At 49.7% G+C, this 15,650-nt stretch overlaps 6 protein-coding genes across 6 annotated transcripts; 3 read left to right on the top strand and 3 right to left on the bottom strand.

Annotated features, from left to right (window-relative positions):
- The first annotated feature begins 453 nt into the window (after positions 1–453).
- Positions 454–3,138, top strand: HD556DRAFT_297469 (kinase-like domain-containing protein). Its single transcript, XM_041310175.1, has 9 exons — positions 454–609; positions 664–734; positions 790–1,431; positions 1,487–1,970; positions 2,025–2,090; positions 2,143–2,313; positions 2,368–2,442; positions 2,498–2,746; positions 2,799–3,138. The coding sequence occupies exons 1-9, from the start codon at positions 607–609 to the stop codon at positions 3,057–3,059; spliced, it is 2,022 nt and encodes a 673-aa protein (XP_041161893.1). The 5' UTR covers positions 454–606; the 3' UTR covers positions 3,060–3,138.
- Positions 3,126–5,127, bottom strand: HD556DRAFT_296980 (uncharacterized protein). Its single transcript, XM_041310172.1, has 4 exons — positions 4,690–5,127; positions 4,478–4,636; positions 4,200–4,429; positions 3,126–4,149 (listed from the first exon to the last, which is right to left on the bottom strand). Exons 1-4 carry the CDS (start codon positions 5,013–5,015, stop codon positions 3,218–3,220), a joined length of 1,647 nt encoding a protein of 548 aa, XP_041161892.1. The 5' UTR covers positions 5,016–5,127; the 3' UTR covers positions 3,126–3,217.
- On the bottom strand, positions 4,964–7,155 carry HD556DRAFT_297391 (uncharacterized protein). The gene is made up of 3 exons (XM_041310173.1): positions 6,780–7,155; positions 6,562–6,729; positions 4,964–6,506 (listed from the first exon to the last, which is right to left on the bottom strand). Exons 1-3 carry the CDS (start codon positions 6,995–6,997, stop codon positions 5,240–5,242), a joined length of 1,653 nt encoding a protein of 550 aa, XP_041161891.1. The 5' UTR covers positions 6,998–7,155; the 3' UTR covers positions 4,964–5,239.
- A 1,975-nt stretch (positions 7,156–9,130) lies between these two features.
- HD556DRAFT_1234634 (uncharacterized protein) lies at positions 9,131–9,563 on the bottom strand (the record flags this gene model as incomplete). The annotated part of the gene is made up of 2 exons (XM_041297678.1): positions 9,131–9,436; positions 9,486–9,563. Coding segments are annotated over 2 exons (384 nt in total), but the record flags the coding sequence as incomplete, so codon positions are not given.
- A 1,121-nt stretch (positions 9,564–10,684) lies between these two features.
- On the top strand, positions 10,685–13,136 carry HD556DRAFT_1360982 (Cys/Met metabolism PLP-dependent enzyme-domain-containing protein). Its single transcript, XM_041302631.1, has 13 exons — positions 10,685–10,811; positions 10,867–10,981; positions 11,032–11,057; positions 11,111–11,153; positions 11,213–11,340; positions 11,392–11,410; positions 11,469–11,487; positions 11,536–11,690; positions 11,742–11,838; positions 11,891–11,956; positions 12,009–12,252; positions 12,300–12,597; positions 12,650–13,136. The coding sequence occupies exons 1-13, from the start codon at positions 10,795–10,797 to the stop codon at positions 12,719–12,721; spliced, it is 1,299 nt and encodes a 432-aa protein (XP_041161889.1). The 5' UTR covers positions 10,685–10,794; the 3' UTR covers positions 12,722–13,136.
- HD556DRAFT_1360980 (Cys/Met metabolism PLP-dependent enzyme-domain-containing protein) lies at positions 13,137–15,335 on the top strand (the record flags this gene model as incomplete). Its single annotated transcript, XM_041302630.1, has 12 exons — positions 13,137–13,432; positions 13,485–13,599; positions 13,650–13,675; positions 13,725–13,767; positions 13,827–13,954; positions 14,006–14,052; positions 14,152–14,306; positions 14,358–14,454; positions 14,507–14,572; positions 14,626–14,869; positions 14,917–15,214; positions 15,264–15,335. The coding sequence occupies exons 1-12, from the start codon at positions 13,416–13,418 to the stop codon at positions 15,333–15,335; spliced, it is 1,308 nt and encodes a 435-aa protein (XP_041161888.1). The 5' UTR covers positions 13,137–13,415.
- Positions 15,336–15,650: the final 315 nt, after the last annotated feature.

The raw sequence follows: 15,650 nt of genomic DNA, 5'->3' as shown, positions 1-15,650 counted from the left end.
AAGAAAATTTGTTATGCGAGAGAAGGACCACTTCCACAAGAAACTTGAAGTACTGGGTATAGCTTTGTGTGCCCTGGGAGCTTCAGGGGACTTCCGAGGAGTTCTGATGAACTTGGCTGAACTGGTTTTTCCACATCAATATCGGAACCCAAGTAATGGTTGAGCTTCCGGTACTGGCCGGTGCTCCACTTAGGCTGTACGTAACCATATCGATTTTAGCTAGAAAGTTGACGGTGACTCTCTTGAGTAAGTGCCAGTAACCGGGCCACGTCGAATGGCACCGCATACTATTCCCCGCATTTTGTGTCAAGATCATGATTTCCTACTCAGCGCCTATGCGGCATGGCTGAGGGATCACGTCAAGACGTTTATTTAAATATGACACACTCCACCATGCACAGCGATACTTCTCTTGCACTTATTCGCCCACAAGAGACGGTCTGGGACGGTCCACGGTTGACTCGACGGCCGTTTACCTTGAAGAGTCTGTCTGCAGCCCTTACACAAACCTGGCTGTTTGTGCGGACAACCTCCAACCTTTGGGGCACCTTGTCACTACTAGGCGGTTGAGTGATTCCTGTAAAATTCCCTGACTAGCATAGTTCAATGGTACGGTGTGCACCTTTCTCGCTGATGGGAGATCTGATGATCTCTTTGATACAGATCCCCAATGAAACTATCGGAGTGACACCTTACGTTCCCCAGTTCTTCTGGCGGTTTTGGTTGTCTGATGCGTGAGTGATTCATCCATGACCCCCAGTTTGTCGTTAACAGGAGATACATACATAGCGATCCATTGAAGCACACCCTCGACGATCACCGCGTCCATGCATATGACGTCTACGACAACGAGCTCACTGAAACGCGTCGTGTTCCCGAGCAAGTTCAGACAATCTTCCATAATTTTGACATCCCATCTTTGGATGGAGGTTGCCGGTCTGTCTTGCGCACCGCGGAACAGGCCTTTACCCGTCTGGAAAATGAAGTGGAGCGGATCCTTAGTGAATTGATATCAAAGATCCGCTCTTCACACTCTGGGGAATCACGACCGGACACGAGGCTCGAGCTGCCGATTTCAAGACACTCCCGAGACGCATTGCTCCGGTACTTCGTATTCTTACGGTATCGAAACAGCGACAAGTACGCGAAGACGGTTGCCAGCTTGACGACACGTGTCATCACTGGCAGTGGTGCGGTCGTTAACGCTAGACATGCATGGCATCGGGTTCGCAGACGCGCTACGTTGGGGGGTTTCCATGCTTTCCTGCAGCACGAGAACACCGACAAGAAGGTGTTCCGTCACTTTGAGGGTCTTGACTGCTGGAGGTTCTGCGATGCCGAGATCTGTATAGGTCTGGCATCCGAAGGTCAACAGTTTGTGCTCCCTGATTCATGCTTTGCCACCCTCGATGAGGAGTTTGCTGGTGATCCGTGAGTCTAAGAAACCGTTATATATCGGGCCATGTTGAACACATGGCTTCACTAGCTCGTCGGCTCATCTGCTATTCCCAATCATGCCTACTATTGCTCTCTACGTGCTTGGCACACAACGCGAGGAGCCTCAGCCGCATGGTTCAAGCGTAGGAAACCAAGTTATGGGAGCCGCTGCTGCTTGGATTGACGTCGACATTGAGTCGCCGGCCGACGTGCACCTTCGTAACGCCTCCCTTCTCCAGCAACACCCAGCCCGGTTGTACTTCTCTTCCCTTACTTCTATCACCCAAGCTATTGCGCATTACGATAGCTTCCGTTGGGTGACGGAGCACCTGGACTATTCGCGGCTGAAGCAACGTGCTAGGCAAAAGGCAACGTTAGAGCAATTAACGAAGACCCTGGTCGTGAAAGGCAGCGTGTTACTTGTTGACCTCACAGACGAGGTTGAAAAAGTAGGCGACGCACCTGTATCTGGCGGTTCCTTCGCCGACGTTTGGAAGGGAATCTGGACACATTCCCACCATGGGACACGACCAGTAAGAAGCATTTTGTCTTCTTCCCAATTCAGTATCTTAGTAGTGGATTGATAGGTCGCACTCAAATACCTTCGCCAGTACATGCATGTGACAGATGAAATCAAGGAGAAGCTGATGCTGGTGCGTGCACATCTCCAAATTAGTTTGCTCGCGCATTAATGAAGCGTGACAGCGACTTAAATCAGAGGTTGTTGCCTGGCACCGCCTGCGTCACTCAAATATTGCGCAGCTCTATGGCGTTGCCCAGTCTCCTAACTCCATAGCCATGGTCTCCCCTTGGTGCAATAACGGTACATTGACGCGTTATCTGGAAATGAATCCCGAAGCAGATCGATTTGCATTAGTAAGTCAGGTGGTAGACAAGTGACGCAATATCCCCTTACACGAGGTGTAACAGATCCAGCAAATAGCTTCGGCAGTCAGCTATTTGCACAACTGCCAGCCAGTCGTTATCCACCGGGACCTCAAAGGCGTAAGTTTATCTTCATTCATGCTCTTCGGACTCGACATTTATGCTTTGGATCTAGTCCAATATCCTTATCGGCGATGATGGTCAAGCTCTCTTGACAGACTTTGGTTTGTCAAATGTCATCGAAGAGGTCCTTGAATCCGAGCCCAGCATGCGGAACAGTCGTTTCGCAACATCGCTCTTCGCTGGTTCAACTCGTTGGATGGCGCCTGAACTCATTGAAGCGCTCACCAATGATGATGATGCTCAGCCGCCTCCGATATCCACTAGCAGTGATGTATACGCTTTTGCGTGTGTTTGTCTCGAGGTTGGCTCGTCCATCTGTCTGTTTGTCTCCGTTCGTTGACAATGTTCTGCAGGTCGCAACCGGTTCACTTCCTTTCTCGCATAGGAGTAACGATACTGCAGTCATCTTCGACATCATGAGGGGCGTGAAGCCCTCCCGTGGATGCACTCCTATGAAACTCCAGCTTCCGGAGAAGGAGGTGGACCACTTCCGGAAACTCCTTGATAGGTGTTGGAGCCCAGTACCGTTCTTGCGACCCACCATGACCCAAATCAAACAAGAGCTGGCGGCTATTTCGGGTTGCTGCATGTCCGAATCATCACGGCATGCATGATACAATATCCCTCAATTATTTGCACGCATTATATATTAGCACATGTACAACATTACACACGTATTATTTGCACCTGGAAGTTCAGAATAACAAGACATAGCACTCACCCTTGTACCACTATTGTACACTACAATTCCGAAGTGTTTCACGTCCTCGCCTCACTTGTCATAAAATCCTTCATAATCCCACCCCTCCTCGCGCTGGCCCTCTCTCATCCATCCAAGCGTGTGCGCAGTAAGCATAGCCACGCGGAGGAACAACGTTCCATCCAACTCTCCAAGTCCCATGTCGCGCTCGACATCTTCGAGCTTACTGTTATCTATAGCTACGCTCGCTTGTTTGCGGGTGGTGAACCATCCCTGTCCTCGCAAGCCGTACAATGATGCAAAATGCGCGAGTGCCCGCTGCACCTTGCACAAATGTTCGTTGGGATGCACGAGCGTAGTCTGTATTATGGATAGCCAGGAATTTGGCGTCCGCGCTTCAGGAGAATTCTTGTCGGGAAGTGTGTCCTCGAAAGGTGAAGGCTGCGGACCCGGAATGACATCCAGACCACTGGGAGGCAGAAGCCGTGATGTGTCACGGTAGAACTTGGCGATATCGAGGCTGGGGCGTCCCCGCGATAAATAGCGCGCCAGGCTCACTGCGAAGAAGGAACGCAGCAGCAATGCTTGGGCACGAGGGTTTTGATAGAGCGAAGTTACGAGGGACGGGAGAAAAAGGGCGGAAGTGGTAAGGTGCATCAAGAAGAAATCGGCGCTGAATGTATCCTTAGCCATGCCCCCTACTCCATAAATTATCGAGTTAAACCAAGCAAGTTCCTCTACCGCTTTTGCGACGCCCTCCTTATTTGCGACATCGAATTTCCACATTTCAGCGTACGCTCGAAGTGCCTCGTCGTAAGATGAGACGGTCATTGTAAGCATGTCTAAATCGTCCATCATTTTGACCTGCTCAAATCGTTCATCCTTAGCGACAAGTGCGAGAATTGATAGGGCATGCATGGTTCCAGATTTCAAAGGAGAACTGAAATCCGAAGGTGGAAGAAGTGCATGCATCTTCGCAGGATGTATAGCAGTCATAGCCAGACCTTTCTGCAGGTAAGGACCAGCACAATCCGTGAAATAAATGTAACTCTACCTTCTGCTGACATGCCTAGCAATCCAAACTCTGCGCCATAACCTGTGTGAATCAGAGGGTGGAGCAATCCACCAATGAAGCGAGACAGCATCTCCGGATGACCATCACCTTCCGGAGGTGGTTCTGCTAGGTAATTGGCAGAAGGAGCAAATACAAATTCCTCGAAGGTGCGAGCAAACCCTTTCTTCCCGAGTTCAAGAGCAAAAAAATCTGAGTAAGCTGAATAAAAGCTTGGAAGATTCAGTAATTAACAAACGACGCTGTTGAACATCACTCACCGTTCGTCGCCAAGGTGCTCATTGAAATTATGGCGTGTGATACGGCTTGGTGAGTCAAACGCAGGCCGCTGATACACGCAATGAGTTTCATAAGCAGAAAATATGATCTTGGCGCTTGCGCCCATCGCCCAGATTGCGAGAAGGTGATGGGCCGCATGGCTTCACAACAAAGTTAGTGCTCAACATACATATACGCTTAGAACGGAGCGCACTTATGAAATCCCTTGTAATTGAAGAATATATGCCACCTCGAATGATTGTCCTCTAACACTTTCAAAAGCATCTTGGTGCTTTCTGCGTCGATGCCTGGCCAGCGCTGGGGGGATGTGGAAGATAGAGGCGGTTGCGGGGTCTGGAACAAAAGAGGTGACACACTGTGCTTTGACTCAGGCTTGGAAGGGAACGAAAACGCTTCCGCTGCCTCAGGAGAATATTGCGCTAGACCGTGAGCATGCATATGTCCAACTGGGTGTTGAAAAGGTTCGTCACCAGGTCGATGGAATGGTCTGTGAGCGGTAGTGTCGAGTTCAGAGGACATCGTAGTTAGTGCTAGAAACGGGAAAGGGGCTTATACCATCGGTGACGTCTTGACTCACGTGACCGGCGACCCCGAAGTAGCGGGCAGATCCCAAAGGCTTGATACTCGTTCCCAGATATCAGGGATTCTGCATATGTTGTAAGGAATAATTACGTGCATATTATCAGCTGAGATGGGAGTCAAACAAACAGAAACCGGTTACTTCGGATACATGCCCCCATCGCCTATGCATTTATCTTGGCTTCAATCTCATCTCTCTCCAAAGCCGCTCTCTCAAACTCCTGGTAATCCCAGGTACCTGTGTTCGGTTCGCCATCCCTCACCCATCCAAGGGCAGCACCAGTCAACCAAGCTACGCGCAAGAATACGCTCCCATCAAGGAACTCCCACTCCGGAGCTTCGAGCGCCTTGCACTCATCCTCTGCGAGTTCAAGGCCACCAGGTAACAGTGGTGTGTCAGGACAACTGATCGCCGGACTTGAGGACAGTGCCTCCGACATGAAGCCGGCCTCGCGGTGTCCGTACAGTATGGCAAAGTGCGCAAGCGCACGCTGGCACTTGCAGAGATGCTCATTTGGGTGTACGATTGTGTTCTGTAGAAGGGGGTACCATACGTTGGGCGTCACCGCATGTGGACTGTCCCCGCCGAGTAGTGTACATGCTGCTGGCTGGGGTAGAACGCCAGGGAACGTCGTTGGGTACTTGAAGTGCGCTGGGGAAGGGAGGGGCGCAAGTGGTGCGGCGAAGAACTTGCGCAGGGGGAGAGCAGGGCGTCCACGAACGAGCCACCAGGTGATGCCCACGAGGAAGTGTGCGCGTAGGAGGAGAGACTGGCTTCGGTATGAAAGGTGGGCACAAAGAGACGGGAGGAAGAGGCACGAAGTGACGATGTGCATGGTGAAGAAATCTGCACGGTACTCTTTGTCCTCGCCGTCCCAGCTACTGACGCCGTACATCAGAGTGCTTGCCCATACAAGCTCCTCGAGGTGGCGATTGAAATCTTCCTGGCTGTTGATCTCGCAAGTCCACATCTCTGCGTAAGAGTTGATGAGCTCGCCGTGCGACACGAGCATAGCCTCGAATTCATGCTTTTCGAGGATACGCGTCCAGAAACGGCTATCGACAAGCATCTGCGAGAGGATTGAGACCGCATGCACGTGCGATTTGGGCCTGTACTGAGAGTCCGGGTTTCCAGGGAAAAGCAAACGAGAGACTAAGACGGTTGCTCGTGCAGGATGAACGCTCGCCTGAGCGAGACCTTCAGCCAGCATACCAGGAAGTCCGAATTCTGCACCGTAGCCGGTGTGAATAAGGGGGTGGATGAGAATTTCCACGAAACGGTTGAGCATTTCAGGTTGCTGCTTTCCCGATGCGAGAGAATCGCTGATATTGTACTCTGAAGAGAAAATGTACTTTTCAAGGGTGCTTGAGATGGTGGCACCTGGGGCGAGAACTACTTTGTGGTAATAGTCCAGGTATGCATTATAATAACTGGGTCGCGTTTGTGAGTTATTTCGACTGAGATGTAGGAGGTATTCAGGCTTACTTTTCGTTGCCGAGGTAGTCATGGAAGTTGTCATCTGAGATCACCACACGGCCAGGTGCCTGGAAGGCATCGCGCATATGGTCAAGGTGGGTATCCTCATATGCAGCTGTGATCAAAGGTCCAGATGCGCCAAGGGCCCAAATGGCTAACAAGTGGTGGGCTGCATGGCTGAATGGAGTGTCAAGGTTGTTCTGCTATGTCATTTTATAAGTACATACTTGTGAAAACTGTAGTGGTTGAAGAAGACATGGCTGCGCTCGTGATTATCTTTGAGGGTCTTCAGCAGTGCAGCAGTTGGACCTGGACCGGCATTTGGTAGACGGGCTGGTGCAAGGACTGATGGAGGGAGCGCTGGTGTAGGAAAGAGGCGTGCCAGAACCTCAGCAGAGGATGGTGAAACAGGGATTGGATTGGGGGGAGGAATTGTGTTGACCATGATGAAGTTGATAGTGAAGTGATTGCCTCTGGCCTGGTATTTATGTGAAACCGCAATCAGAGACTCCGAGTCTGCGATGACACCGCATGATCGAGATAGAGCGGTAACGATTTCTTTAGAAAGGTTAGTGGCGAATCAGGCAGTGACCCCGGCATTAACGGACACAGCCTATCAGCACTAAATAACACTTAGTCTGCGGCTTGTTGACTACGACAGCGACCGCAAGGGTCTGCGCCGCTGCGGCCGCGTGACGCGTGTCCCACGCGTCAGTCAGCAAGATCTCTGCCTACGGACCTCCCAGGACGTCCGACTCAACATGAGTGAGCCAGGTTTTAGGCTGTTGAATTTACATAACAACGCGTTTCATTATAGCTGCACTAGTAGTGACTCTGGTGAGCGCTTGAGCACTCGACATCAGGACTTCCTACAACCTCCAGTTCCTCCCAGCCTGTGCACGCACTGGCACTACCCCTCATTTCATGCATTCGTGGTCTCGCACTGGCCTCAGTATACCGCACCATATACCATACTTTTTCACCTCCACATCCGGCGCCGAGTCACGGACCTCAGAAACCATCTATACCCACTGGCACATCTACATAAATTCCCTCAGCAAAATTTTACACAGCGTTAATAATTCGCATTTAGCTCTCCGTACATACTAGTATTGCATCAATGTAGTCGTATAAATGTGAGCGTGCCACGTATTATTGATCAATAGTCTGAGCGACATCTTCTCGGTAGAGGTGAGAACGATATCCTTGCATGTAGGATTGATGCTCCCGATGATCGAGGAAGGTGGAATCCTGGAAGGTAGGTTTCAAAAGGATGGGGTTTCGGAATCCAGCTCTTCCTCTAATTAGATTTGTCAACTAGATCAATACACCGCCAGAAATGACCATCACGGATCAGACATTGACGCGACCTCCCGTTCTTTGCCAAGCAAAAGACGAGGCTGATGTAGCGGCCGTTTCGTTCCTCCTGGAAAGGGGTGTCGGACTCAAATATTGTTATAATTTGTCTGATGATTTGAACATACAGCAGCGAAAAGAGTGCGACAAAGCGAATCCAGGATATTTGCATTGACACCCTGTGGCATCGAGTCGTCTGTAATAGCCGCAAGTTCTTTTCGAGTGTCCGAAACAAGTCTCAGTGCGGCATACCGGACTCGGGGAGGGTTTATATTCGTTGTCGACGTTGACTTCGTCCATACAACAGATGAGCGCATTGATGAACGACGGTTGCTTGGGAGAGCACCATAGTCCATGCGTGGCGCTCAATGCAAGCAAAGCATCTCCTTCCGATTCATAGTCGTCGTCCGCTTTATTCGCCAGATAATCAACAAGCCAGTCGAATTCTTCAAGGTGGGGCTTATCCCCGTTACTGTGAGACCACTGCAGGACACCATTCCAAGTTAATTCCTCGCTATCCGGAAGTGAAAGTTTTTGGTCCAGAACCACTGTTCTCAGAGCGGTACGTACATTGGCCTGATGTGAAGCGTCGTCGTCGTCTTGTGTCATCTGACGGTAGGCATCTTGACCAGCCATGAATGCGTCGCGAATGAAACGACTCCTGCCTCCCAATAATCCCAGCTAAATTTGCTAAGAAGGCTTGGGTCGATCTTCACCGACTGACTGCAGAGATGGACCATGGCCTTACCATACGTCACATAGAGCGCTTCCTTCTTACAGCATGCTCCGAAGTTATCACGTGGGCGTTTGTATACTGCTGAAGCATCAAGATCCCGCGACCACTGAGCGAGAGGTACCATCGCAGCGGCAGCCTCGAGATATTCTGGGTTGGTTGATGTGTCGTTTATCCAGCGTATGGCAGACGATTTACCGGATATGTCAGGAGGCGAAGTCAATCCGGTGAATATTTTCCCAATAGCTCCAACTGGTTTTGAGCCCGGTGTCCAGGAAGGACTGTTGGGAAACCGCACTGAGACAACCATAGTCCACAAGTAGAAGACAATACCGGAAGCTGTGCCGCAGATCATGAAACCAGATATCATGACCTCGGTCTACGTCTTGATGCATAGCGAGACGCTGAAGAGCAGTAGTGCAATTTGTAGGAACACAAGGAATGCCTGCAAGAGAGTCCGCAGAGGAAATTGCTCTAGCCCATCCAGCTTCATCTGCCTTTGTATGCAGCGCTCCTCCAAAGATCCTTTCCCTGGGCTGCCTTGTACGAGTTAAGCCATTGGTTTCCTAAGACAGCCCCTGACGCAGCCAAGACACTGCTGGCATAAGCAAAAGTTTGCATGCAGACGGTCAAAGAGGAATAACCCTCGGATGAGGAAAAATGGATGATATCGTGTACGGAATTTGGGTTGGCAGTAATTTGAATCAACTTTAGCAGGAGGACATTCGTAGTATCTCCAGGGTCAGGTTGCATGCTGCCGATGAATGAAGAGTTGACAGCGGAGAGTAGACCAGCCTGATGTACCTTGTTAAATTGGCACTGAAATACATTGGAACGAACGCACAAAAGTGAGGATAACGCCCATACCATCATTCGCCCGTGCTAAGAAGTCGTCATCATACTCGTCCGAAACTTTCTTGTATGTCGTTCAGAACTTCGAATTAACGGTATCTTGGCTGTTTTCTTCCGCACCAGTAGACCCTGGAGAGACACCGATAGTATTGGATCTTTGAGACAATGTAGTCAGATATGAAGCTTTGAAGTGTTGGTACCCACGTCTTCTTAGCGAGGCCTCCCTTGGTGGACACGAAAAGTTTTTCGCTCACGACATCACATCCCTGTTTGCATATTGGTCTATGTACGGTGCGGTGGAAAATCTTCCATTTCAATTGGGTGTTCATAGTACGGTACCTGCAGGGACGATTGCCAAGATGTTGGTTGATATAAGAGGCTAGCGTCAGCGTGTGTTCGCTTGTCAGAAAGAAGTTTGGAGAACATCCAGGAAATGGACACTTTATCAGGAGGAGCTTGCAGTGGATAGAGCGGCGGGTTGAACAAACCAATACAATAACGTTACAATATGGTTTAGAAGCATCATATCGGCGCCACGGCCCACGGGTGGTTGTACCCAAGCTTATCACGTCAAGCGGAAAGGGCCGCGCGTGAGTGTACATAGCGGCGGCGCTTATGGCAACGTCTGAAACCTCTTTGCCTCTGCAAATCACGCCAAGTTTTTCGCCATATATCCTGCCAATGGATGATCACACGTGTAGCTGGAGGGAATCTTAGTACATTATATGATTGGTATGTACTAGATGGATATACGTGGGTCTTGTCATCCTCATTAACTTCCGTCAAAATACAGACATCTCCGATGGCATTCCAGCAGAAGTCAGACAAAAGAAGATCCATCTCTCTTGAACAGCTTCTAGAAGCCAAGGAAGTCGCACCGACGTTGGGCCTGGCTCTGCTATCTGATAATAACTGATTCACCATTGATGAGTTTGCCTGGGCCTGAACTCGAGTTGGACTCGGAGCTACTGCCATTGTTGAAACTCCGTAACAAGACTCACGAGTTCAACAGCTTCCGTTCCTATCGGTCCGTTGTTCTTCCACTGTGTAGCTCCAATGATCCAAATTCTCTCTCACATGCTGTCTTAATTCCTCGGCCATGTAAAGCCAGGGTTACTTGAGCTTGAACTCGTGATGTAGTAAGATACTTGCGTGATTGATCGTCATTCCTATCTGTGTTTCGGACACATTCTGTACCACCGTGATACTCAGGAGTCAGAACCTTGAATATCATATTTATAGTAGGGCAGTCGGAGTCTGCGCGCAACCCCACTTATCTCCCATTCCAACATCAAATTATTATGGCTCAAGCAAACAAGTGAGTGCCATGTCTCGTTTCAAAATCTTTCTCAATGGTTAAATTTTGGTCAAAGACCCCAGGAATTCGAGACGCTGCAGTTGCACGCTGGTCAAATTCCTGATCCTACAACCAATGCTCGCGCAGTCCCTATTTACGCCTCCACGAGCTTCGTCTTTAACGACTCTAACGTTCGTCACTTTGCACCAACATTTGATTTAGGGGCTCATCATGAATTTAGCATGGCGCAGAACTTTTCGGCCTCAAGTCAGTTTCATCCAGTATGACAAGTGAATTGAACTCAACGGAACATTATACAGGGCCTTTGGACACATTTATTCTCGTATTGGCAACCCCACTGTCGTACGTGATTCTTTCTTCGATCCTCCTCTGCAGCCAAGTACCTACCTCTATTCATGTAGGATGTTTTCGAGACTCGAATGGCTGCCCTTGAAGGTGGTGTTGCAGCCGTCGCAACAGCCTCCGGTCAGTCTGCGCAATTCCTTGCTATATCCACCATAGCCAGTGCAGGTGACAACATCGTTTCAACGTAAGGCCCAGTCTTTCAGGTCCAGATCCCCGATTGACATCTTGGCAACAGATCATATCTCTACGGAGGGGTAAGCCTACTATTTTCAGGAGTCGATGGATTGTTTTAACTAACGAGGTCGCTTGAAGACATACAACCAGTTCAAAGGTTCGTTTGTCAGTGTCTTAGTAGTATCATGACCCATGCGGTGCGCAGTAACGTTCAAAAAGTTTGGTATCGGCGTGAAGTTCGTGGATGGCGATGATGCGGCGCTTTTCGCAGCGGCAATCGATGAGAACACGAAGGCAATTTACGTCGAGAGCATTGGTAATCCAAAGTACAACGTTGCGCCCATTCCTGAGCTGGCAAAAGTGCGCATGCTAATCATTGTCAATGGACCGCTGCTCATGTTAAGTCAACAGGTTGCACATGATCACGGCATCCCCTTAATCGTGGACAATACGTTTGGAATTGGAGGATACCTCATTCGACCCATCGATTTGGGCGCAGACATTGTTTGTGAGCATATCCTTCACGTAGGTGACCCGCGGCTCATATAGATGGTCATCAGTGCACAGTGCAACCAAGTGGATCGGAGGCCATGGAACGACGATTGCAGGTGTCGTCATCGATTCAGGTGCGTTCACTTCACGATGCTTTCAATCTGCATATCTCATTTTTTCTGTCAGGTAAATTCAACTGGGCACGCTCCGGAAAGTTCCCGTCGTTCACGTCTCCCTCCGAGGGATACCATGGCTTGATCTTTCACGACACATTTGGTGCTGTCGCTTTCGCTATCAAGCTTCGCGTCGAGCTCCTCCGTGATTTGGGACCAGCCCTGAACCCATTCGCCGCATTCTTGCTCATCCAAGGTATCGAAACGCTTAGCTTGAGGGCTCAGAGGCACTCCGAAAACGCTTTGGCGCTTGCTCAGTGAGTCGTCATGCACTGATCCGTGAGTAAACATTTATTGTTTTTAGGTGGCTGTCAAGACACGAGAAAGTCGCATGGGTTTCTTATCTTGGCCTAGAGAATCACCCCTATCACGAGAGGGCGAAGAAGCTTCTCCGCCCAAACGCCTTTGGTGGTGTTCTCAGCTTCGGGGTCAGGGGCGACGTTAGCGTGGCAAGCACGGTTGTCGACGGCCTTAAATTGGCCAGTAATCTCGCAAATGTCGGTGATGCCAAGACCCTTGTCATCCACCCTGCGTCGACGACGCACCAACAGCTCAGTGACGAGGAGCAGCTGTCTTCGGGGGTCACGCCTGATTTGATCCGGGTGCGTGATGCTTCTGATGGAAATGTTCAAATTTGACTGATTATTTGGGCAGGTATCCGTGGGCATCGAACACATCAGCGATATCGTCGCGGACTTTGAGCAGGCTTTGAGGCAAGCACCCTGATTTTCAAGAAGGAAAGAGATTTGTAATAGTACTGTTCCCTACATAGTATCAATTGGACACGGTCGCCACAAAAGTTACATGCACTGTTATAGAGTCTTACCGACTCTCTGCCGAATTAAAGGAACGAAATGGTTGATAAATCGCTCAAAATTTGCCGGGTGATGCATGTGCATGAGAGAGGAAACAAATACGACCAAGTTGATTAAGTAAGATTATTAACATGTTACAGCGATCTACTCACAGCTACCCTATTGTTTTCTTCCTCCCGCTGCCGCCTGCGTCGTTCCATTCTACTTTAGTTGTCCATTTTTATAGTAGTAAGCAGCTCTGGGTGACCAATAGTACCGTTCTCAATACTGTTCACACGGGCGACATCCCGCATATTTTGATACCTAATGCGTATTCTTGTGCAGCCTTCAGTGAGCGCGTGCATGTGGCAAACCCATTCTCTCGCGTATGTTTCTGAGCCTCTTGGATTGGGAATTAAGCACCCCTAGAATCTAGGTGGGCGGCTGGCACACCCTCAGACTGGACCCTAGACTTTCCGTAAGGCTTCGTTTCACAGTTGAACAATGTTTGTGATGCTGTACCACCGTGATACTCAGGAGTCAGAACCTTGATTATCATATTTATAGCAGGGTAGTCGGAGTCTGCACGCAAACCCACTTATCTCCCATTCTAACATCGAATTGTGATGGCTCAAGCAAACAAGTGAGTTACACGTCTTATTTCAAGTTCCCCAGCAGTCAACTTTTGGTCGAAGGCCCCAGGAATTCGAGACGCTGCAGTTGCACGCTGGTCAAGTTCCTGACCCTACAACCAATGCTCGCGCAGTTCCTATTTACGCCTCCACGAGCTTCGTCTTTAACAGCTTTCAAGTTGGTCACTTTGCACCAAGATTTGATTCAGGGGCTCATCATAACTCCAGCATGGCGCGGATCTTTGCAGCCTCAAGTTAGTTTCATCGAGGAAGGCGAATTGAACTTGATGGGACATCATACAGGGCTTTTGGACACATTTATTCTCGTATTGGCAACCCCACTGTCGTACGTGATTCTTTCTTCGATCCTCCTCTGCAGCCACGTACCTACCTCTATTCATGTAGGATGTCTTCGAGGCTCGAATGGCTGCCCTTGAAGGTGGTGTTGCAGCCGTCGCAACAGCCTCCGGTCAGTCTGCGCAATTCCTTGCTATATCCACCATAGCCAGTGCAGGTGACAACATCGTTTCAACGTAAGGCCCAGTCTTTCAGGTCTAGATTCGCGGTTGACATCTTGGCAACAGATCATATCTCTATGGAGGGGTAAGTCTATTATTTGTGGGAGTCGAGAGTTTGTTTTAACGGATGAGGTCGCTTGAAGACATACAACCAGTTCAAAGGTTCGTTTGTCAGTGTCTTACTACCGTATCATGACCCATGCGGTGCATAGTAACGTTCAAAAAGTTTGGTATCGGCGTGAAGTTTGTGAATGGCGATGACCCAGCGCTTTTCGCAGCGGCAATCGATGAGAACACGAAGGCAATTTACGTCGAGAGCATTGGTAACCCAAAGTATAACGTTGCGCCCATTCCTGAGCTGGCAAAAGTGCGCATGCTAATCATTGTCAATGGACCGCTGCTCATGTTAAGTCAACAGGTTGCACATGATCACGGCATCCCCTTAATCGTGGACAATACGTTTGGAATTGGAGGGTACCTCATCAAACCCATCGATTTGGGCGCAGACATTGTTTGTGAGCATATCCTTCACGTAGGCGATCCGAAGCTCATATGTATGGTCATCAGTGCACAGTGCAACCAAGTGGATCGGAGGCCATGGAACGACGATTGCAGGTGTTGTCATCGATTCGGGTGCGTTTACTTCACGATCGCTTTCAATCTGCATAACTCATCTTTCCTGTCAGGCAAATTCAACTGGGCACGCTCCGGCAAGTTCCCATCGTTCACGTCTCCCTCCGAGGCGTACCATGGCTTGATCTTCCACGACACATTCGGTGCTGTCGCTTTCGCTACCAAGCTTCGCATCGAGCTCCTCCGTGATTTGGGTCCAGCCTTGAACCCATTCGCCGCATTCTTGCTCATCCAAGGTATTGAAACGCTTAGCTTGAGGGCTCAGAGGCACTCCGAAAACGCTTTGGCGCTTGCTCAGTAAGTTGTCATGCACTGATCCGTGCGTAAACTGTTATCGTTTTTAGGTGGCTGTCAAGACACGAGAAAGTCGCATGGGTTTCTTATCTTGGCCTAGAGAGTCACCCGTATCACGAGAGGGCGAAGAAGCTTCTCCGCCCAAACGCCTTTGGTGGTGTTCTCAGCTTCGGGGTCAGAGGCGACGTTAGCGTGGCAGGCACGGTTGTCGACGGCCTGAAACTAGCTAGTCATCTCGCGAACGTCGGTGATGCCAAGACCCTTGTCATCCACCCTGCGTCGACGACGCATCAACAACTGAGTGATGAGGAGCAGCTGTCTTCGGGGGTCACGCCTGATTTGATCCGGGTGCGTGATGCTTCTGATGGAAATGTTCTTTGACTGATTGTTTGGGCAGGTGTCCGTGGGCATCGAACACATTAACGACATCATCGCGGACTTTGAGCAGGCTTTGAGGCAAGCACCTTGATTTTCAAAAAGGAAGAGATATGTAATAGTACTGTTCCCTTCATAGTATCATTAATTGGACACGGCCGGCAAAAAAATTACACGCACTGTTATAGGATTGTCGCCGACTCTCACGTAAAGGTCGATAAAGCTTAAAGCGCCCAAAAGTGCCATTCCTGGCATCTTTATTTCACGCAACTCTGCACCAGTGGTGCTGAGGCGAGTTATACTCTTGAAAAATAAAAGGTCATGGCCTGAGGACAGCTGGTGCTAGTACAGCTGCTCTGAGTACTGTTCGGGTAAATATCAGTACTGTGCATGTGACGTAAATTATGTT

Source organism: Suillus plorans, assembly GCF_016647745.1.
Source record: "Suillus plorans strain S12 chromosome Unknown HD556scaffold_19, whole genome shotgun sequence".
NCBI classification, from domain to species: Eukaryota; Fungi; Basidiomycota; class Agaricomycetes; order Boletales; family Suillaceae; genus Suillus; species Suillus plorans.
The sequence above is the reverse complement of the archived record's forward strand: the minus strand, read 5'-3'. Positions and strand labels throughout refer to the sequence as shown.